This window comes from Lithobates pipiens, unplaced genomic scaffold, assembly GCF_037356315.1.
Source record: "Lithobates pipiens isolate NorthernLeopardFrog02 unplaced genomic scaffold, aLitPip1_a1.2 Scaffold_24, whole genome shotgun sequence".
Classification (NCBI taxonomy): Eukaryota; Metazoa; Chordata; class Amphibia; order Anura; family Ranidae; genus Lithobates; species Lithobates pipiens.
Window position 1 is genome coordinate 22502279 of NW_027507786.1, and position 24204 is coordinate 22526482.

The window sequence follows — 24204 nt, forward strand, 5'->3', positions numbered from 1 at the left end:
CGCAGCTTCTCAATGACGCCCCATCTAAAAAAAAAAAAATTAAAGATTAAAAAACGCATGCGCATTCATGCCGGCCAAAACGCAATACCATGGTGTGGAACAATTTTAAAAATCATGGCGGCGCCTTTTTTTGAGCGCTTCATAGGGCAGCCCATTTAAATGAACAGGGTGGCTCTGAAACGCGACGTGCGGGATCATGTGGGAACGCACAAAAAAAACGTGAGCGTGCGCGGACGCACCAAGAGGTGTGAGCCAGCCCTCGAAGGATATTTTCTCTTTGCGGACGGCATTTCAAATGATCTTAATGAATGTGGGGAAGTTGTGTTAATCGTCCAATCAGGTGAGCACATTTTTTTTCTTGCAGATGATTGGATGGTTTCCCCTCTTTAAAAGTGAATGTTATCTACTCCTTCAGTCAATCGGAGTCACCGCATCTCCTGTGCTGGCGGTACAAAGCGACCAATCACTATCTACATAAAGTTATATTGTTACATAAAGTTACAAACAGTCACATCCAGTTCTGTAGTTACAGAATTGCATGGAGTTGGTGAGGTTGAATAGAGTCACATGTCTCTTTCCTCCTATCAGCCGCCGGAGCCTCAGGCAGACTTATTGGGGTGACATTTAGTGAGTATTAATAATTATTTAATGGATGGGGGTGGGGAGGGACTTGGCTCTGCACCGACCACCATATGCTCTTTTTGCTTTGATTTGAATGGCTCAGTATTATGCATGTCAGGTATTTGAAAATGCTGTCTGTGACTCCATAGTGGCCATTTGTTCTCACTTCCTGTTTGGTCACCCCGTACAGGAAATAAGAGCAAACCTCCCCAGTGGGGTCACAGACAGTATCACAATCCTTCAAGAGCTTGTAAGCCTTTCTGTATTGTCTGGGTTCCTCATTTCCTGTTCTATCTAAATGAGGAGACATTTCCCAAAACTAGGGAACAGAAGAGATGCCAAATGTCCCGGATTGTCTGGGACAGTCCTGCATCTCAGACCTCAGTCCTGATGATGCTGTGTCCTGGGCCATGTCCCGGATTGGCTGGGATAGTCCCTGATCTCAGACCCCAGTCCTGATGATGCCGTGTCCCGGATTGGTTGGGATAGTCCTTAATCTTAGACCTTAGTCCTGATGATGCTGTGTCCTGGGCAATGTTCCGTATTGGCTGGGATAGTCCCTGATCTCAGACCTCAGTCCTGATGATGCCGTGTCCCGGATTGGTTGGGATAGTCCCTAATCTTAGACCTTAGTCCTGATGATGCTGTGTCCTGGGCAATGTTCTGTATTGGCTGGGATATTCCCTGATCTCAGACCTCAGTCCTGATGATGCCGTGTCCCGGATTGGTTGGGATAGTCCCTAATCTTAGACCTTAGTCCTGATGATGCTGTGTCCTGGGCCATGTCCCGTATTGGTTGGGATAGTCCCTGTTGTCAGACACCAGTTCTGGCAATGCTGTGCCCTGGATCACAGTGTCACTCTCATTTGAGTTAATGGGCATAGTTTGGGCGGGACTAACCATTCAGTAGGCGTGCCTGAAGCAGACTGTGGGCGGGCATAACTGTCTCCTGGGGGCTGGACTGAGATGTTGATAAGTACGGATGCAGATGACAAAATGTCAGTCGGGGGTTGAAGCTTTTCCTAACTATTCCAAAACTCAAATAAAACTTGTTCCCGCAGTCTGGCTTTAATAACCAATTTTTGTACTTTTATACCCCAATAAAGAACGCCACAAAACCCGACACAGCCGGCCCCGGGGGGAATGACTTATCAAATTACTCATCAATAAAACCAAATATCAATAACGTATTATATGTAAAAGTCCATCGAGGGAATTGTGAGGATCAGAAACATCAAAACACAAAAGATGATGTAATACCTGCCAGGAGGGGGCGCCCTTCATTCTACGGCTCCCCTCCCCCTTTCTATTACCTGGTGAATGGGTGCAATGTACTTCCCCAGCCCTGCAGAACATCACACCCGCTCTACATTCCGCACATCGCTGCAAATGATCTGAGCGGAGAGACGTCAGGACACAATACCAGGAACATGAAATCAATGCTAGTCATAAAGAAATGAGAACCTCCCCCCAGACATGGGTGACCCCTTACACCCCCCAGACAAGGGTGACACCTTACACCCCCCCAGACATGGGTGACCCCTTACACACACCCCCAGACATGGGTGACCCCTTACACACCCCCCCCAGACATGGGTGACCCCTTACACACACCCCCAGACATGGGTGACCCCTTACACCCCCCCAGACATGGGTGACCCCTTACTCCCCCCCAGACATGGGTGACCCCTTACTCCCCCCCAGACATGGGTGACCCCTTACTCCCCCCCAGACATGGGTGACCCCTTACAACCCCCAGACATGGGTGACCCCTCACAACCCCCCGACATGGGTGACCCCTCACAACCCCCCAGACATGGGTGACCCCTTACTCCCCCAGACATGGGTGACCCCTTACAACCCCCCAGACATGGGTGACCCCTTACAACCCCCCAGACATGGGTGACCCCTTACAACCCCCCAGACATGGGTGATCCCTTACACCCCCCCCAGACATGGGTGACCCCTTACAACCCCCCAGACATGGGTGACCCCTTACTCCCCCCAGACATGGGTGACCCCTTACACCCCCCAGGCATGGGTGACCCCTTACACCCCCCAGGCATGGATGATCTCTTACACCCCCCAGACATGGACCCCTTACACCCCCCAGGCATGGGTGATCCCTTACACCCCCCAGGAATGAGCAATTCCTTACACCCCCCAGACATGGGTGACCCCTTACACCCCTCAGGCATGGGTGACCCCTTACACCCCCCAGGCATGGGTGACCCCTCACTCCCCTCAGTACTCCCCCTACAGATGGGTGACCCCTTACGCCCCCAGACATCGGTGACCCCTTACTCCCCTCAGTACTCCCCCTAGACATGGGTGACCCCTTACACCCCCCCCAGACATGGGTGACCCCCTTACACCCCCCCAGACATGGGTGACCCCTTACACCCCCCCAGACATGGGTGACCCCCTTACATCCCCCAGACATGGGTGACCCCCTTATACTCCCCAGACATGGGTGACCCCCCTCACTCCTGCCAGACATACGGGACAAAAAGTCAACATTTCCTGAAAAGACTGAAACGCGTGGATAATTGTGAGAGGGACTCTACCTTTAATCTCCCCTAGTAGTTCACTTGTGTTTAGTCGTTCCATTTTCTCTTTCCAGTCTTTAGAAAGAAGTTTCTCCATGCAGGAAGAATCTGAGAAAATCAAAAAAAAAAAAAAAAGCTTTATTAAAAAAAGTGTAATCACACATTTCACTCGTCTGTCATGTAAAACTCTAAAAAACAAACAGAAAAATTAGGAGAAGAGACAGGAGAAGAGCACATCCCTTCACCCGCAGCCGAAATTCCGGGAAAATACCAGGCTGTCCAACTTTCCTTGGTCACCGCTCAGATTTCAGCCTCATAACTTGGTTTTTCCCTTCTAGCCGTGTAGAAAAAGGTATTAAAACAAAAACATCGTTTATGTGGAGTAACCCAACCCCCGCGCTGATGGGAAACCTTGTTTATTCGTTTCCACAGAGAAAACAGCGCAAAACTGAAACGGAAGCCAAAGAGCCATTGCTAAGAGCCCTGCGATTCCCGGTGTGCACCACGGACACTGAGCTCCAATCAGATGTCATCCCGGAACAAGCCCCCAAGATCACCGCAAGTCTCTAGTTACACGTCGGGAAGCGTGGTGACAACCTCACTTACAGAAGAACGATCCCCGGCCCAACGGTTCTTCATGTAGTAATGAACACAAGGTTTGCTACCCACAACACAAACATCATTGTTTCGGCGCACACAAAGAAAGATTTGGCTCCAATCAAAAAGGTCCAAAGCCCGGAGCTGGGAATTCCCGCTGTGGAGGGACTTAAGAGGCCGGCTAGTTAGAGAACAGAGGACGACCGGCCGTAGCTTCAGATCGCCGCTGTCACACCATGTAGGTTCAGTCGTACGGCTCATTATCCGGCAGAGCAGGTTTCCCTTCCCTAAGTCCGGGGGATAAAGTCGCATTCTCTGGAAACAGCCCAGGTAATCACCGAGCAATCACCGCACATGAGGTCATGTCTACGGCTCACCGAGACGACCCCCCAATCCGGCATTCGCATCGGTCATACGCCGCAAAATCAAATGCTTCATTAGCACGTCTTACATCTCAGGTCTTAATTAGTGACTTTGCACAGCAGAAGGTGTACGGGTGGAAAAGTCTGCACACCCATAAAAATAAAAAACACAGGAAATAAAGAACCACAATACGCAAAGACGAGCGACATCTCACACTTCTACACCAAACAACAAGATCGGCGAAAAACGTTTAAACATCGACTGTCGTCAAGTTTTATTTATACAGAAAGAGGCTGTATGATTAATCGTTGCTTCATTGGCCTTGCTGGGGGGGGGGAAGTGATGATGTTTTAGGTTTTTAGGCCACTTTTTTTTTTTTTTGTTTAAACAATAGCGGCCTAAAAACCTAAAACATAATCACTTTTTTTTTTTTTTTAAATAAACAATAAGTTTTAATACTAATAAATAATAAAAATAAAAATAAGTTTTAATAAGTTTCTTTTTATAGCAAAGAAAATATCAGAATTATTTTTCAACATAAAAATTGCAAGAAGAAAAAAAATAATAATAATAATAAGCAATAATAATAATTTGTATAATAATAATAAAAAAATGTGGACAACATAGGATGGCCAGAGGAGATCTCTAGGGCAGCGCATCCCAAAATATATAGGGACAGGACGCTTGGAATACACTAAGTAAGAATTGGAATTTCTTAGGCGCCAATAACTCAAATCAGAATCATATTAAAATTCAATCGTTTCTTTTTTTTATTATTATAAATATTTATTTATTAATGTTAAGAATATAAATTACAACACTGTATATAAGTGAAGAGGTCATGGAAATAAATTAATATTCAAACGGAAAAATAAAAATAAAATGAGGGGGGTGAAAATTCAATAGTTTCAGCATTGCAATTACCTTTTGAACATAATTGTTGTCAAATTTCTTTATGATTTCTATGTATATATTATTTACAATTTTGTATGTGATTTACCTGTCCGGGTGTGGTGGTGCATTTTGAACATAACTGTTGTCAAATTTCTTTATTCTTGAATGTATATTTTCTATGTGTATATATTATTTACAATTGTGTATGTGATTTACCTGTCCAAGTGTGGTGGAGTATATCCCCTGAGGAAGCTCATCAAAACGGCGAAACATGTTGGGATTGCTACACCAGGACTAGCAACTGCAATGAATCTTCTATGTAGATATTAAACATAAATTATCTTTTTTTTTTTTTTTTTTTTAAGAATTTATACATGTTTTCTTGTGTTATAACAAAAGCCATGAATAAAACTATTTATTATAGGATTATGATTTGAGTTATTGGCCCCAAAAAAATCCCAGCTCTTACATACAGCATTCCAAGTGTCCTGTTCCTAATAATAAAAATAATAATAATAATTTGTAATATAAAATAATACAACTTGTGCCATACACCAAAACTATACATTTATATAGAACTAAAGTTATTGTAATATTAATAATTATTATACAGGATTTATATAGCGCCAGTAGTTTGCGCAGCATTTTACAACCTGAGGGCAGACAGTACCGTTACAATAATATTAATAAATTGTAATTAAAAAAATAATAATACAGCTTGTGACACGCCAAGACTATACATTTATATAGAATTACAGTTATTGTAATAATAACAATAATTATTATTATAAAGGATTTTTATAGCGCCAACAGTTTGCACAGAGCTTTACAACCTAAGGGCAGACAGTATCGCTATAATAATAAATTGTAAAAAAAATAAAATAAATAATACACCTTGTGTCATATACGCCAAGACTATACATTTATGTAGAGTTGCAGTTATCGTAATAATAATAATAATTATTATTATTATACAGGATTTATATAGCGCCAGTAGTTTGCGCAGCGCTTTACAACCGGAGGGCAGACAGTACAGTTACAATAATTTTAATAAATTGTAATTAAAAAAAATAATACAGCTTGTGACACGCCAAGACTATACATTTATATAGAGTTACAGCTATTGCAATAATAATAATAATTATTATTATTATTATACAGGATTTATATAGTGCCAACAGTTTGCGCAGCACTTTACAACCTGAGGACAGACAGTAGAGTTATAATAATAATAAATTGTAATAAAAAATAATACACCTTGTGACCTATGCCAAGGCTATACGTTTATATAGAGTTATTGTAATAATAATAATAATAATAATTATACAGGGTTTATATAGCACCAACAGTTTGCGCAGCGATTTACAACCTGAGGACAGACAGTAGAGTTATAATAATAATAATAATAATAATAATAATAATAAATTGTAATAAAAAAATAGTACACCTTGTGACCTATGCCAAGGCTATACACTTATATAGAGTTCGATTTATTGTAATAATAATAATAATAATTATTATTATTATTATTATACAGGGTTTATATAGTGCCAACAGTTTGCGCAGCGCTTTACAACCTGAGTACAGACAGTACAGTTTCAATAATAAATTGCAATAAAAAAATAATAATACAGCTTGTGATGTATGCTAAAACTATACATTTATATAGAATTACAGTTATTGTAATAATATTATTTATAATAGTTAACTATATAAAAATAATATAGTTTGTGACATATGCCAAAGCTGTGACTTTCCAAAGAATTAAAGTTATTGTAATGCAAAAAAAAAAAAAAATTGAATCCAAAGAATGAAGGATCAGCAACAGCCATAGCAGAGCATAAAAATAAAATGAGTTATTAACTGCATCTACATTTCCCAACAACATAAAAAAAAATAATGATATTAACAGAAACAAGAAGTAATTATGTTGCCACCCTGGATCTGCAAACAGTTATTAGTTACAAAGTAAAAAAAAAAAATGTAAAAAAAAAAAAACGGGGGGGATACATTTTTTTAAATTCACAAGCAGAGGAAGAAAAAAAATGATGCAATGAAATGAGGGGATGGAAGACGACATCCGTATCACAGAGCGGCTTGGCCGTTATTCAAATGAGACAAACGTCACCTTGTTTTAAGGAAGGCGAAGCGATCGCTCTCACTAACTGCGGGCTCCGCACGTTCAAGACGTCCTTTAAATGCATCAGAGGCTTTCCTCGCCACTTGCTGATCCCGCAGTCATTTTTTATTTTTTTTAACACTTCTGTTTTTGGTGTTTAAAAAAAAAAAAAAAAAGGCAATGTTTAAATCACGGCAGGCTAGCTGGTGGATAGGTTTTTGCGCCCCGCTGCCGTGCGCTACGCCGTACAACTTGATTCCCCGCGTGCTCCGCCACTTGGCTGATTGCTGCTTTCAGATTTTCAAGGCCGTATTTGCAACCACAGAATCACTAAGTAGGTTGTAATTGCATTACATTTGCACAAGTTTTGCTGGAAAGACAACACAGCTTGAAAATGTTTTTGGGTAATATTTGAGCAGAAAAGGCAATTTATTTACTAATTACATCTTTCAGCGAGCGCAGAGAAATTAAGAAGCTGCAAGTTGCGGCGGAAGGGTATCAAAATACTTGTTATGCAATAAAAACAAAGAATCTAATTTTAAACAATTAGGAGCATATATTATTTTTTTTTTTTATAGGCTCTGGCCCGATAACAGAAGATTCTTAATACAACCGCCAATTACTTGATAGAACACAATAATTTGTCCTGTAAAGGGATATCATCATCTAATGAGGCGTCTCGCCTTCCATTAAAACAATCCAGTCATCTGGTCGCAAATAAAGTATTGGCTGGAGGCGTTAAGTCACATGCTTGAAAATAAAAGCTCTCATTATTTTCTCTTAAATTTGCTAATTTTTTTTTCCCCATCAAATTCTAAAATGTAAAAAAAAAAAATAATAATAATAATAAATATATATATATATATATATATATATATATATATATATATATATAGAGAGAGAGAGAGAGAGAGAGAGAGAGAGAGAGAGAGAGAGAGAGAGAGAGAGAGAGAGAGAGAGAGAGAGAGAGAGAGAGAGAGAGAGAGAGAGAGAGAGAGAGAGAAAGAGCTAGAGATAGAATTTCACACATAAGAAAATCACAAAAATATAATAATGTACATTATATTCTAAAATAATTATATATATATATATATATATATATATATATATATATATATATATATATATATATATATATATAATTTTACACATTAAAAAATCACATTAAAAAATATAATAATGTACAATATATTTTAAAATGTACAAAAAAATAATAATAATAACATTTTACACTCTAACTCAATGCTGTAATAATGTTAGGATTATATATATAAAAAAAAAAAAAAGTATCATAAAGTAACTGTTTACATATCAATTAATCTTTGTTTATAAAAGTATAGCATGTCCGAAAACTTAGGGTTTTTTTTTTACTTTAAACATTAAAAAAAAAAAAAAAAAAAATTGTGATTGCACAATATTAAACAAATGTATCTAGCATTTTTTTTTTTCCAGAGCAAACAGTTATTTGATTTTTTTTTTTTTTTTGCAAGCTACTGCAGGAAGACCTTGTCTGTGGCGCCTGTTTACTGTACATATTTTCACAAGCGAGTTCTGTGCTGCAGGAATGCTTTCCTTACATACGCCGGCTGCCGAGTTTATCAGCAACCTTAAAGGGGAAGCGCGCGGTTGGCAGTACTCAGAGATTTTGTCGTGAGGTCCAAGCAGCTCTGCAGGTTTCCAAAAGATCCTGCGCTGGCTCCATGACAAGGCGGCTAACTGCTGCCACAACTCACAAGTGGAAGCCGCTGTCAGTGACAGGATTTTGGCATTACTACAGGCCACAAACTAGCAAGGACAGAACTTTTTTTTTTTTTTTTCAAATGTAAAACAATTAAAAAAAAAAAAAAAATCAGACATGGAGGGGGTGGGGGACTGGATTCTGGATTTCTGCAAACCAACAACAGACTCTAGAAGGCCAAGAACATCCAATCCACTTACATCATTGTATTTAAATCTGTCTTTAATAAATTATTATTCTTTTATGACAATCTTATACAATATAAATATATCACTGTCTGTGCTTTGCGAGATAGAGCTGACAAAAAAAAAAAAACCCTTTACTGATCCACTCAAAGACTGACCAGCAAATATGCGCGACACATGTTTACCGGTTTTAATTAAATTTTAATTTGGTATAAAACATGCAAAAAAAAAAAAGAATAAATAAAGATGTACAAAAAAAAAGAAAAGAAAAAGTGCAGAGCAGCGTAAGGCCTCGCAGGGTCAGTCTTCTGTCCTTCTGCAATGGAAGCCTTAGGGCCCTGTTCACACCTGTTCGATTTTTCAGCGTTAGAAGGCTTTCCAGCGCAAAAAAAAGAAGCGCGTCCAAAGTATTTCTCATCCTGCATGCAGCATCTTTTTGTAAAAAGCGTACCAAAAAAATAAATAAACCTTCCAAGGAAATCAAAGGAAACGCATCAAAAGTGCATTAAACCACTAGATGTGCCGCGCTGAAAATGTACAAAAAATGCACAAAAAACATACTATGTGCTTTTATAGTCCATATATAGTGTTTTTAATGCGCTATAGTGTGAAGTCTTCCCTTCCCCCCCCCACACCAAAGTTTTTTTCTTATTTTTTAAATACAAATTAATTTATTATTATTATTTTTTTTATTATTGAAATATTATAATTATTTATTTATATGGTGATGTTTACCCTATCCTTTTTGAGATTGCAGTAAACTTTTGCGTCTGTGTAAATAAAAGTACCAATTATGTATATTTATATACTGGGGGGGGGGGGGGGAGGGGGGAGCTTTACAAAAAAACTGAAGCACACAGAATCTGGTGCAAGCTAGCCAATCAGCTGCTTTTTTTTTTTGTTCTAACTTCAGCTTATTTAATTAAGCTTTGGCAATAAAACCTGGAAGCTTATTGGTTACTCTGTACAGCTGTGCCAGATTCTGTGTGCACCAGTTTTAATAAACCTCTCCCAGTATATGCCTGTGTATATATGTATACACATACATACATACATATATATATATATACACATATATATATATACATATATATATATATAAATATATATATATACATACACACATACATATATATATTTTTTGTCGCTTGATAGAATTTTTTTTTTTTATGAAGACCCAATATATACATATATATATATATATATATATATATTATTTTTTTTTTATGAAGACCCTATATATATATACACACACACACACACACACACACACACACACACACATATTTATTTATTTTTTGCCACTTTGTAGAATTATTTATTTATTTTTTATGAAGACCCAAAATTTCAAAATGTTAATGCAGTGTATAAAAGGATAGGTAAACATCATCAAAATAAATTAAATTCATGATTATATATTATTTTGATTATACGATTTTAATTATATAAATAATTAACATGAAAAGAAAAAAAATTAATTAAAAAAAAATAAAAAATTGGTGCGGGGGAGGAGGGATAGGGGAAAGGAAGACTTCACACTATAGTGCATAAAAACACTATATAATAACACTACATCTCCAGTCTTAGTAAATCTTGCCCTATTGTGTATATTGGGAATTGAATCAATATTTAAAGCTTTCAGATTCTAGAAAAAAAAAAAAAATTTGCAGATTTGGGATGAAGACGATTAACAAACCTGCAACAAGAACTCCGTCTGTGACGCTTTTTTTCAATTTGCACCCACAATAAAACTTTCAGCTGCCCTATGAACATTGTACGTGAATCCACGTGCGTGCGGCGTCACGTGCCGTCACGCCTGCGCGGTGTGAACCTAGCCTTAGAGTCCCAAACCTGGACAAGCTTTTGGGGTGTCCCCGCCTTCTTCTCTTCGTTCATCGGTAGTGCTTGGACCTTAGAAGAAAAGGGGGAGCACACAGAAGGCGCGCACCATACCGCGAACCCGCGCGTCACATGTAGGGGAGCCCAATCATTTCAATAGGCCGCCCTGCCCCCCCTGTGCGCCAGAAAGATGGATGAGACGTCCCTGATCTTATTCCAACATCACTCTGTGCCGAACCACAAGGTGCGAAAATGCAGATGTGTGTGTGGGGGGGGGGGGGGGGGGGGCAGGAACAATGAATGGCACCTACATCTGCTGTAGGGCAACGCGTTTCTGTGCGTGTTGGGAAAACACACAATTACACATGCGTCACGACACACGCACAAGCCGTGGACCTGCCCTAAGGGTCCAATCCCAGCCCAGGTGGGTTGTCGGCGTGTCTTCAAACGTTTGACGTAACAGTTTGCGGCCATCAAGTGAAGACGTTTTGGACAACAGATGGACCTCCAAGGTTGGAGGACCACAAGGTCCAGCACACCCGGTCTTATCACCCCTCCCCCCAGTGAAGGGTCTGGTCTGCTTTCACTAGAGATGATTTAAAGTGATGTGTTGTGGTAATGACTCCCACATTGGTGGGTCCCAGGTGGGAAGGAGAGATCTGAGGGATCCATAAATCCTACAAAAGTCAGGTCATCCAGCAAGAGCGGGGGTGGGGGGGGGGTCAGGAGACGAGAGCCAGGGACCCCCAGAACTCCGGGTACCCCCAGAACTCCGGGTACCCCCAGAACTCCGGGCACCCCCAGAACGCCGGGCAGAACCAGAATCATTAAGATTCGGACACTCAGCATTCAATCAGTGGAGGAATGATCGGAATCCCGTTGGGAACGTGTGTGGATTATCACCAACATTCCTGTGTTAATACAAGACAGCTCCATCCCGACATACCTGCAACGCCCCGCAACGCATGCATGGAGCGCACCCCCCATCCCCCCCCCCCACCACTCATCAGCTCAATGGATTGGATTCCCTCCATTCTTTTATCTATTGTTTCAGAATCAAGATGAGGAGGATGGCTCTCCATGTTCTCCGGCCTTATCACAATCACAATTCATAAAAGGGAACAACAAAAATTCAAGCCTTTTTTTTTCTTCCAAAACCACAATCTCTCCTGAATGAAAATACTTTGTAAAAAAATATAAGTGGCAAAAAAAAAAAAAAAAATCAAATCAAATTTCATGGTTCATCTGCTTCTGCTAAACAAATGTTATTTAATCAGAATTTTTTCGTCAGTTTTTTTAATGTATATATATTTATATAGATTTTTTTTTTATTTTAATTTTTTTTTTTGCAGTTACAAGAATGTCATAACAGCGTTAATTAAATCATTTGGACCTGGTGTAACCCAGAGTTGGCCCAAAAATTATCTCAACTAATCCCAATATTTCCCAACCCGCAATGACCCAAAGGTTATTCATTCAGAATTTTTTTGTCTTTTTTGTTTGTTTTGTTTTATTTATTTTTCAATGGCAAGAATGTCATAAGTGTGATAAACAATTGGGAGCTGTTATAACTCAGAGTTGCCCCAAAAAAATTCTCAGCCATTTACAATGTTCCTCAATCCATAATGAACCAAATATTGTTTAGTAAGAATTTTCTGAATTTTTTTTTGTAATATTTGTATTATTTTGCTATGACAATAATGGCCTTTTACAATGTTCCCCAACCCACACTGAACCAAACATAATTTTCTCAGAATTTTAAGAATTTTTTAGTAATATTTTTATTTTTTTGCTATGATAATAATGGCTTAATGGTGATAAGTAAATAATTTGGGCCCATTATAACCCAGAGTTGCCCCCCCAAAATTTCCAAAGCTATTTACAATATTCTTTAACCCATAATAAACCAAATGTTATTTGGTCAGAGTTTGTCTTTTTTTTATTGTTTTATTTATATTTTGCAATGCCAATAATGTCATAACAGTGATCATTAAATAATTGGGAGCTGTTATAATACAGGGTTGCCCCAAAAATGTTCTCATCCATTTACAATGTTCCTCAATCCACAATGAACCAAATATTTATTGGTCAGAATTTTCTTCTTTTTTTTTTTGCAATATTTGTATTATTTTTCTATGGCAACAATGGTATCATGGTGATAATTAAATAATTTGGGCCTTTTATAACCCAGAGTTGCCCCCCAAATTTACAAAGCTATTTACAATAGTCTCCAACCCACAATGAACCAAACGTTATTCGGAAACAATTTTTTGTCTTTTTTTTTTTTTTGCAACAACAATCATGGCATAACACTGATAAATAATGTGGACCTGCTATAACTCAGAGTTGCCCCAAACATCGTATCAACAATTTACAATATTCCTCAACCCACAGTGAAACAAATATTATTTGGTCAGAATCTTTTAAAATATTTTTTGCTATGACATAATGGTGATAATTAAAAAATTTGGTTGCACCCAAATTTTTGTCAGCCGTTTACAATGTTCCCCAACCCAGAATAATCCAAATATTATTTGGTCAGAATTTTTCCTTATTTTTCTCATTTTTATTTTTTTTAGGTTTCATTTTTTTTTTCTTTTTGCTATGACAATAATGGCACAACGGTTTATAATTAGATCACTTTGACCTGTTATAACTCAGAGTTGCCCCAAAAATGATCTTAGCTATTTACCCACAATGAACCAAAAGTCTTTCTTTTTTGTAATATATATATATATTTATTTTTGCTATGACAATAATGGCATAATTAAATAATGTTGACCTGTTATAGCCCAGAGATGGCCCAAAAAATTAGCTCAGTAATTTACGATATTCTGCACGCCACAAAGTCCCAAATGGTATCTGGTAAGAATTTTTTGCTTGCTTTCGTAATTATTATTATTTTTTTCAGTTTTATTTTTATTTTTTGTTTGTTTTGCAACAACAATAATGGCATAACCATGACAATTAAATAATTTGGACCTGTTAGAAAACAGAGTTGCCCCAAAAATTATCTCAGCTATCTAACCAAAACAAATCAAAATAAATGTTTTGTGTGTTTTTGTAATTATATATATATATATATATATATATATATATGTGTATGTATGTATATATTTATAATTAAAATTATATATATATATATATATATATATATATATATATATATATATATATATATATATATATATATATATATATATAATTAATATAATGGAATAACTGTTATAATTAAATCATTTTGAGCCAGAGTTGCCCCAAAAAACGTGCTCAGTTATTTACGATATTCCGCAAGCCCTAATAACCAGAATATTGCCTGGTCAGAATTTTTTTTTGTAATTTTTTTTTTTTTTTTTTTTACAACAAAAATGGCATAATAGCGATAATTTAATAATTTGGACCTGTTATACAAAAATTGTACAAAAAATTTACTAATTTATGGTATTCCTCAACCCACACTGACCCGTCCGCGGCGAGGATGCGCACCGCCCTTGGTTTTTCGCACTTTGGGAAAACGCCGGGATTAACCTTTCAAAAAAATCGTCTTCCGATGGCGTCTGCGGATAGTCTGGAGAACAGTCATTAGTCTAAACATCACTCTCATTACCGGCGGCGAAAGCCCGCGTGCATGTTTTGCTCCTGCGTGTTTTATGTTTTATACACTCGGAACGCACAAAAAAAAAAAAAAAAACGAAGAAACCGAAAATGTAATAGTGGAAGCGCCGCACATCAAAGCCGCGAATGCCAGCCCTTATTATTTCAAATCAGCTTTGACTTTTAAAGACTTAATAAAGTGGCGCGGCGAAACCGTCTCTATTTATATCAACCGTATCAATGAAAATAATGATGGCGCCTTCATGTTCCGACGTCTAATGACTGAACTGTTTCTGATGAGCCGTTTGGAATCGGCGTGGCGAAGCCCACAAACGAGATCAGATGAGTCGCGCCGCTCATTGTCCGCCGCATAGCTACTTAACAATTCAGAAACCAAAAATAAATAAAAGCCTTGAACCCGCCATGGAGAGGAGAAGGCTCGCGGCGGAGACGCGCAGGAAGTTTTTTGGGTGTTTTTGTATCATTTCCATCCTTAAAAAAAGGTCATCCGTTGGACTGCGGCGGGCGACGTCTGGCACGAGACGCCACGCCCACGAATCGCTCACAGATATTACAGGGCGGCGAAGAATTCTCCACCCCGCCCTCCGAAATTCTCCATCCAACGCCCGCTATGTAAGCGCGTTCCACTGAGTGTGACGCTGACCATGGCCGAGCGCGCGTTCATCTGCACCGCCACGACAGCGATCGCTCTGGAAGTGTCTGTATATTAAATCGACAGAAAATGATGCCAAACCTCCCAAAATTCCCCCTAACCAATCAGCTTTCAGTACAAACTGTTACACCTCAATGGCGTTCTCCACCCAGAAATAATGGTAAGCTGGAGACCAGAGGGGCGAAACTAAGGCTGGGGGAAAAATCAATTTAAATCTTGAATCGAGTTGAGAGGTCAAATCAATTAAAAAATTTCAGCAAATCGATTTTTTTTTGATTTGATTTTTTTCACCAGGACTGACGCTGACACCGCGCCGGTCCTGAGGAGCTGCGGGTAGGAGGTTTTTAGGCGAGGCCGTGGATTTGGCCTAGTCTGCAAGGCCGCTCACTAGGCCAAAGCAGCGGCTTCGCCTAAAAAAATCCTGCCCGCAGCTCCTCAGGACCGGCGCGGTGTCCATCAAAAAAACAAAAACAACTCGCTTCGAATCGTGAATCAAGTTTTTTTTTGCAACAATTATTCAACAAAAGAGTAACAAAAAGAATTTACAAAGTTAGACAATCGTATCAAAAATAAAAGGACAATCCACCACTAAAGGGGGCCCAACAACATAGGACTGTGGGGGGACATTAGAGTGTAAGCTCCTTTGGTACAGATACTGATGTGACTGTGGGGGGAGGGGACATTAGAGTGTAAGCTCCTCTGTACAGAGACTGATGGGACTGTGGGGGAGGAGACATTAGAGTGTAAGCTCCTCTGTACAGAGACTGATGTGACTGTGGGGGAGGGGACATTAGAGTGTAAGCTCATCTGTACAGAGACTGATGTGATTGGTTCAGTGTTTTCTGCACAGCACTTCAGTATATGTCAGAGCTATATAAATGTATAATAATAATAGTAATAGTGTGTGACTATAGGGGGACATTAGAGTGTAAGCTCCTCTGGGGGTCTGTTCTGGAATCTTCAATGCAAACATTTTATGGTGACCTCAGAAAACAGCTAAATGAACATTCAATATTTCTTCATTTCCATCGGAGCGAATTTGCGCACATTCCGCCAGTAGAATGGGGCCGGCGTGTTGTCTCAGTCCGGGGTGAATTATTTATGAAGTGTGTATGAATATCATTAGTATGTGTGTGTTTTTCTGCGCGCTGCCAAGAACGGCGATCCGATGGGCCTTAATGATAACAATATTAGCAGTAATGACGGAGGCTGCGGGCACAAAGGAGTTAACCGGATTAGTAAAGCGCGGCACTAAATGCGGAGGGGAAAGGCGGATATCCCGCGCTGCGTCAGACGCTCGCCGCGCTCGGGGATGTCGCCATCGTGTGAATTGGATTTATTTGTAATGTGGACGCTCCCGTCTAGAAGGCGGCAGGAATTGCGCTCACTTCTTGGCGCTCCGGATAATTGACGTCGTAGAAGATCGCCAGATCCAGAACTCCCAGCGAGTGAACAATACAGAAAGACTTCTTTATTCACGTCTAGGAATAAAAATCTGGATTCCGCAAATTAATTAAAAAACATTCAAATATTTAAAGGAAGGCCGACTTGTAGCTAATAATTAAACGCAGGCCGACCGCACGGCGTAAAAAAACCTAACGCACGACTCGCCCTCCAATCTCGCTATTTGTGTAATAACCACCTCTTTGTATGGCCTCATTCATATCGCCCCGTTTAATAGGAAATACCCGAATGCGTTTATTTACTGCTGACTTCGCCATATTTTACCGTTTTACAGGAAAAAAATAACAAAATCTTATGAAATGAATTATCAGATTATTTTCCTGCAGCTACAGAACAAGTTTATTTCCCCCCCAAATGTGGAAATCCAATAAAAGAACTGGAGGATCAACTCAGGAAAAGAAAAGTTTGTAGTGAGATTTATTTTCGGACATTTAGATACAAAGTATCCTCTTCTTAACCCCTCCATGACAACGGAAAACAAATCTCAATGTTGCAACTTTGACCTGTGTTTGTAAATCTGTACATATCGTCCCATCTGGGGGGATACACAAAGGACAAGCTGGGCCTTCACTTGGTGATCGATAGGAATGGATCTCCCCTGATTTGTTTTTATCAAAAGCACACAAAACGACCACAAATTAGTAAAAAAAAATAAAAAAAAATAAAAAGTAAATGTAGCTTTATATTTTACTATATGACCTACAACCAAAGAACAACCCAAAATAAATTCCTTCCCTCCCAACGATCGCAGTGATATGTGTGTTACTTGTTCTTTGCACCCGTAATACAGCCCAGAAACAAAAGTTATAGATTAAAAAAAGACACAAGTCCATCCAGTTGAACTGTGCCCATCAATAGCGCAAATTTTGCTTTTGTAATCCCGCCTACAAATCACTGACGCTAAAATCGGCCATAGATGGATTTGTTTTTTTTTTTTTTTGGGTCAGCCAGCCGACTGAACGGATTCCACCATCCACGTATTCAAGGCGATCAATACAGGAACAGCTATAGATGGATCGATGGCAAGCTTAACCGTCACATACTAAATTAAAATAAAATAAAAAATTCCTTTAGATCTAACTAAAATACACCGACCCTGACCTTTGACCCTGATCATGACCTTTGACTCCAACTATGACCTTAACCCTGACCTACATCAAACCCAGAGCTCACTATTTAAACGTTATTTTATTCTTTTTTTACACACACTTTCCTTTGTCAACACTTAGCAAAGAAAAAAAATACAATGCATTATATAATATATCCTGTATGTATATAATATATTATATATTATATCCTGTATTATATAATATATCCTGTATGTATATAATATATCCTGTATGCATATAATGTAGTATATAATATATCCTGTATGCATATAATGTAGTATATAATATATCCTGTATGTATATAATGTATTATATATTATATCCTGTATGTATATAATATATCCTGTATGTATATAATGTATTATATATTATATCCTGTATGTATATAATATATCCTGTATGCATATAATGTATTATATATTATATCCTGCATGTATATAATGTATTATATAATATATCCTGTATGTATATAATGTATTATATATTATATCCTGTATGTATATAATATATCCTGTATGCATATAATGTATTATATATTATATCCTGCATGTATATAATGTATTATATAATATATCCTGTATGTATATAATGTATTATATAATATATCCTGTATACATATCATTTATTATGTGCTTGAATGTATCGATTATTTAACCACTTTCAGACCGGACCATTTTGCTGGTAAATGACCAGAGGTCTTTTTACACTTTGGCACTGCGCTGCTTTAACTGGTAATTGCGCGGTCATGCAATATTGTACCCAAACAAAATTTGCGTCCTTTTCTTCCCACAAATAGAGCTTTCTTTTGATGGTATTTGATTGCCTCTGCGATTTTTATTTTTTGCGATATAAACGTAAAAAGACCGCAAATTTTGAAAAAAAATGATATTTTCTACTTTTTGTTATTAGAAAAATCCAATAAACTCAATTTTAGTCATACATTTAGGCCAAAATGTATTCAGCCACATGTCTTTGGTAAAAAAAAAGTCAATAATTGTATATTTATTGGTTTGCGCAAAAGTTGTCACATCTACAAACTAAGGTACGTTTTCTGGAATTTACGCAGCTTTTAGTTTACGACTGCCTATCTCATTTCTTGAGGTGCTAAAATGGCAGGGCAGTACAAAACCCCCCCAAATGACCCCATTTTGGAAAGTAGACCCCCTAAGGAAATTGATAAGAGGCATGTTGAGCCCATTGAATATTTTATTTTTTTGCCTCAAGCGATTGAATAATGACAAAAAAAAAATTTTTTTTTTTTTTTTACACAAAGTTGTCACTAAATGATATATTGCTCACACATGCTATGGGCGTATGTGAAATGACACCCCAAAATAAATTCTGCTGCTTCTCCTGAGTACGGGGATACCACATATGTGGGACTTTTTGGGAGCCTAGCCGCGTACGGGGCCCCGAAAACCAAGCACCGCCTTCAGGCTTTCTAAGGGCGTAAATTTTTGAGTTCACTTCTCACTACCTATTACAGTTTTGAAGGCCATAAAATGCCAAGATGGCACAAAACCCCCACAAATGACCCCATTTTAGAAAGTAGACACCCCAAGCTATTTGCTGAGAGGCATGTTGAGTTCATGGAATATTTTATATTTTGCCACAAGTTGCGGGAAAATTACAAACTTTTTTTTTTTTTTTTTTTTTTTCACAAAGTTGTCACTAAATGATATATTGCTCACACATGCCATGGGCATATGTGAAATGACACCCCAAAATAAATTCTGCTGCTTCTCCTGAGTACGGGGATACCACATATGTGGGACTTTTTGGGAGCCTAGCCGCGTACGGGGCCCCGAAAACCAAGCACCGCCTTCAGGCTTTCTAAGGGCGTAAATATTTGACTTCACTCCTCACTACCTATTACAGTTTTGAAGGCCATAAAATGCCAAGATGGCACAAAACCCCCACAAATGACCCCATTTTAGAAAGTAGACACCCCAAGCTATTTGCTGAGAGGCATGTTGAGTCCATGGAATATTTTATATTTTGCCACAAGTTGCGGGAAAATTACAAACTTTTTTTTTATTTTTTTTTTTTTCACAAAGTTGTCACTAAATGATATATTGCTCACGCATGCCATGGGCATATGTGAAATGACACCCCAAAATAAATTCTGCTGCTTCTCCTGAGTACGGGGATACCACATATGTGGGACTTTTTGGGAGCCTAGCCGCGTACGGGGCCCCGAAAACCAAGCACCGCCTTCAGGCTTTCTAAGGGCGTTACAGTTTTGAAGGCCATAAAATGCCAAGATGGCACAAACCCCCCCCAAATGACCCCATTTTGGAAAGTAGACACCCCTAAATTTAGGGGTACACTAGTGAGACTAGGTAATAAATGGCGGGTGCCCTGAAACTATAAAAAAATAACTAACCAACCAGCGTCACCTGTAACAGTTATATGGTGATCACTGGTGAAAGGGTTAACTAGGGGGCAATCAGGGGGCTTTATGCGGTAGTATATGGGGGTCCCTGGCGCTATAAAAAGCTGCGGCGAACCTAAATACCTACTTGCCTAACTAGCGTCACCTGTGACACTAATACAGCGATCAGAAAAACGATCGCTTATTAGGCTGGGTTCACACTGGAGCGATGCGGGAACGCCACGAATGCGCGGCGGGTTCCCGCATCGCATGCCTCCCGGCGGCAGTTCACACTGCCCTATGCGAACTGCTGGGAGTGTCAGTGAAATGTTACTGACACCCCCAGATCAGTTCGCATATCGCAGTGCGATCTGCAAACTCGGATCGCATGGTGTGAACACCCATGCGATCCGATTCTGCTGCGGGCCAAAAAAAGGGTCCCGTGCGAATTTGCGGCGGGTGCGGCGGGTGTGGCGGGTGCGGCGAATGGCTGAACTCGAATCGCACAGAGATCGGATGTGATTTGCACTGCAGTGCGAATCACATCCGTTCTCAAACCGCTGCAATCTGAACCCAGCCTTAGTGACACTGGCGACGGGGGGTGATCACGGGGTTAAACCTTTATTGGGGGGGTTAGGGGGGTACCTTAGAACTAAAGGGGGCTAACCCTAACTGCCCTAACAGTTATTAGTCACAAATGACACCCGCCGGGTGATCAGGGGGTTAAACCTTTATTAGGTAATAAATGGCGGGTGCCCTGAAACTATAAAAAAATAACTAACCAACCAGCGTCACCTGTAACAGTTATATGGTGATCACTGGTGAAAGGGTTAACTAGGGGGCAATCAGGGGGCTTTATGCGGTAGTATATGGGGGTCCCTGGCGCTATAAAAAGCTGCGGCGAACCTAAATACCTACCTGCCTAACTAGCGTCACCTGGGACACTAATACGGCGATCAGAAAAATGATCGCTTATTAGGCTGGGTTCACACTGGAGCGATGCGGAAACGCCGCGAATCCGCGGCGGGTTCCCGCATCGCATGCCTCCCGGCGGCAGTTCACACTGCCCTATGCGAACTGCTGGGAGTGTCAGTGAAATGTTACTGACACCCCCAGATCAGTTCGCATATCGCAGTGCGATCTGCAAACTCGGATCGCATGGTGTGAACACCCATGCGATCCGATTCTGCTGCGGGCCAAAAAAAGGGTCCCGTGCGAATTTGCGGCGGGTGCGGCGGGTGTGGCGGGTGCGGCGGGTGCGGCGAATGGCTGAACTCGAATCGCACAGAGATCGGATGTGATTTGCACTGCAGTGCGGTGCGAATCACATTCGTTCTCATAAACCGCTGCAATGTGAACCCAGCCTTAGTGACACTGGCGACGGGGGGTGATCACGGGGTTAAACCTTTATTGGGGGGGTTAGGGGGGTACATTAGAACTAAAGGGGGCTAACTCTAACTGCCCTAACAGTTATTACAGTCACAAATGACACCAATGCAAAAAAAAAAAAAAAAAAAAAAAAAATGACATTGGTGTCACTGTGACTGGGGGGCAGGGGTAATTGGGGGGGTGATCGGGGGGTAAAGGGGGGGTGTGAGTGTGCCTGGCATGTTCTACTGTGTGTGGGATGTGTTGGTGCAACTCACTGATCCGCTCTCCTCCGTGTCGGAACGAAAAATACCGACACGGAGGAGAGAATACATCACTTCCTCTCCTGTGTTTACATTACAGGAGAGGAAGTGATGTCACCGGGGATTTCTATTCGTCGGGAGCGATCGCGAGGGGGTGGCCATGAATGAATGGCCGTCCCCTCGTCCGGGATCGCTCCCGAACGAAAACCGACCGCCGCAGGCACCGGGCGGGGGCCCGATCGGGCCCCCGACCCGCGGGAGGCAAATCACGTACATGTACGTGCTTATGCCTGCCCGTGCCATTCTGCCGACGTACATCGGCGTTAGGCGGTCGGCAAGTGGTTAAAGAATAAGGGGAATTTACAAAAAATGGAGTGCAGAATCTGGTGCAGCTGTGCACGGGAGCCAATCAGCTTCTAACTCCAGCTTCTTCAATTAAGCTTTGACAATAAAACCTGCATTTCTACGCAGAGTTGCCCCGGGTTCTGCCCTCTCTAGGTTTAGTAATTCCCCCCAATGTATCTTTTTCTCTATTCAAGAGGAGAAAACAACACAGGGCAGGCTATACAGTTCCAGCATCCAATCACAGTCACCACCTCTGCCCGGTAACCAATTGCGGTGACCTCCTCTGCCCGGCATCCCATTATGGTGACCACCTCTGCCCAGCATCCAATCGTTGTGACCACCCCTTTCCCCGGCATCCAATCGCAGTGACCACCTCTGCCTGGCATCCAATCACGGTGACCACCTCTGCCTGGCATCCAATCACGGTGACCACCTCTGTCTGGCATCCAATCACGGTGACCACCTCTGCCTAGCATCCAATCACAGTGACCACCTCTGCCTAGCATCCAATCACAGTGACCACCTCTGCCTGGCATCCAATCACGGTGACCACCTCTGCCTAGCATCCAATCATGGTGACCACCTCTGCCTAGCATCCAATCATGGTGACCACCTCTGCCTGGCATCCAATTGCGGTGACCACCTCTGCCCGGCATCCAGTTGCAGTCACCACCTCTGCCCAACACCAGGACAAAAAAAAGTTGCATTTCTCCATTTTCCTGATAGACTTCATTCCTCCAGACTAGACAAGAAGGCAAATCCGCCAATCATCCCCCCCCCAGCATTGTGTGTATAAATATTTCATTAAATTTTCAAATTGTCTAATCAGCATAAATTGCCATTTAATAGGTTATGGTGAGTTAGCGGAGTCACAGATGTAAATATCAGATATTAATGATCTTTGGTTTGTCGGCACAATCCGGCATAAGAGACCGAATGTCTCAGACGCAGCGCTGGATGCCGGAGGACCCAAACCACGAAAATCTATTCATGAAAAGCTGGACCAGGAGCTCAGGGGAGGGTGGGGGTTCAAAGTCAGGAGGGAGCTTTCCGTCACCTGGGGTGTCCCCGAGGGTCCTCGGAGTCTGAGAAGTGTGGAGAGCACAGCGGCACTGGTCCTGGAGGTTCTTTTTGGTACACGATAGAAAAAGGCACCAAAACGCACCAGTTCTGAGCTCCTCCCCCTTCATCGGGGCTCACAATGCCACCAATGATTGAGGAGGAAACTGTGCAAGAATTATGCTGAATAAAAGAGGAGTATGGCGGCTGTTAGGGGGTCACCAGTCCGGTGGGCATCCCAAATCTTTGCCGGCATTTTAATCCTGATAACAGTCCAGTCTGTATACATTGTACCCTTCATCAGTCCAGTCTGTATACATTGTACCCTTCATAAGTCCAGTCTGTATACATTGTACCCTTCATCAGTCCAGTCTGTATACATTGTACCCTTCATAAGTCCAGTCTGTATACATTGTACCCTTCATCAGTCCAGTCTGTATACATTGTACCCTTCATCAGTCCAGTCTGTATACACTGTACCCTTCATCAGTCCAGTCTGTATACATTGTATCCTTCATCAGTCCAGTCTGTATACACTGTACCCTTCATCAGTCCAGTCTGTATACACTGTACCCTTCATCAGTCCAGTCTGTATACATTGTATCCTTCATCAGTCCAGTCTGTATACATTGTACCCTTCATCAGTCCAGTCTGTATACACTGTACCCTTCATCAGTCCAGTCTGTATACACTGTACCCTTCATCAGTCCAGCCTGTATACATTGTACCCTTCATCAGTCCAGCCTGTATACATTGTACCCTTCATCAGTCCAGCCTGTATACATTGCACCCTTCATCAGTCCAGTCTGTATACACTGTACTCTTCATCAGTCCAGTCTGTATACATTGTACCCTTCATCAGTCCAGTCTGTATACATTGTACCCTTCATCAGTCCAGCCTGTATACATTGCACCCTTCATCAGTCCAGTCTGTATACACTGTACTCTTCATCAGTCCAGTCTGTATACATTGTACCCTTCATCAGTCCAGTCTGTATACACTGTACCCTTCATCAGTCCAGTCTGTATACATTGTACCCTTCATCAGTC

General features: G+C 40.7%; 1 protein-coding gene across 1 annotated transcript in view; it reads right to left on the reverse strand.

Moving 5' to 3' along the window:
- Nucleotides 1-24204, reverse strand: part of SOX6 (SRY-box transcription factor 6) — a 416902-nt gene that overhangs the window by 190139 nt on the left and 202559 nt on the right. Inside the window, 1 exon segment of the mRNA XM_077453685.1 lies at nucleotides 3189-3278. Coding sequence (XP_077309811.1) covers nucleotides 3189-3278 — 90 coding nt within the window.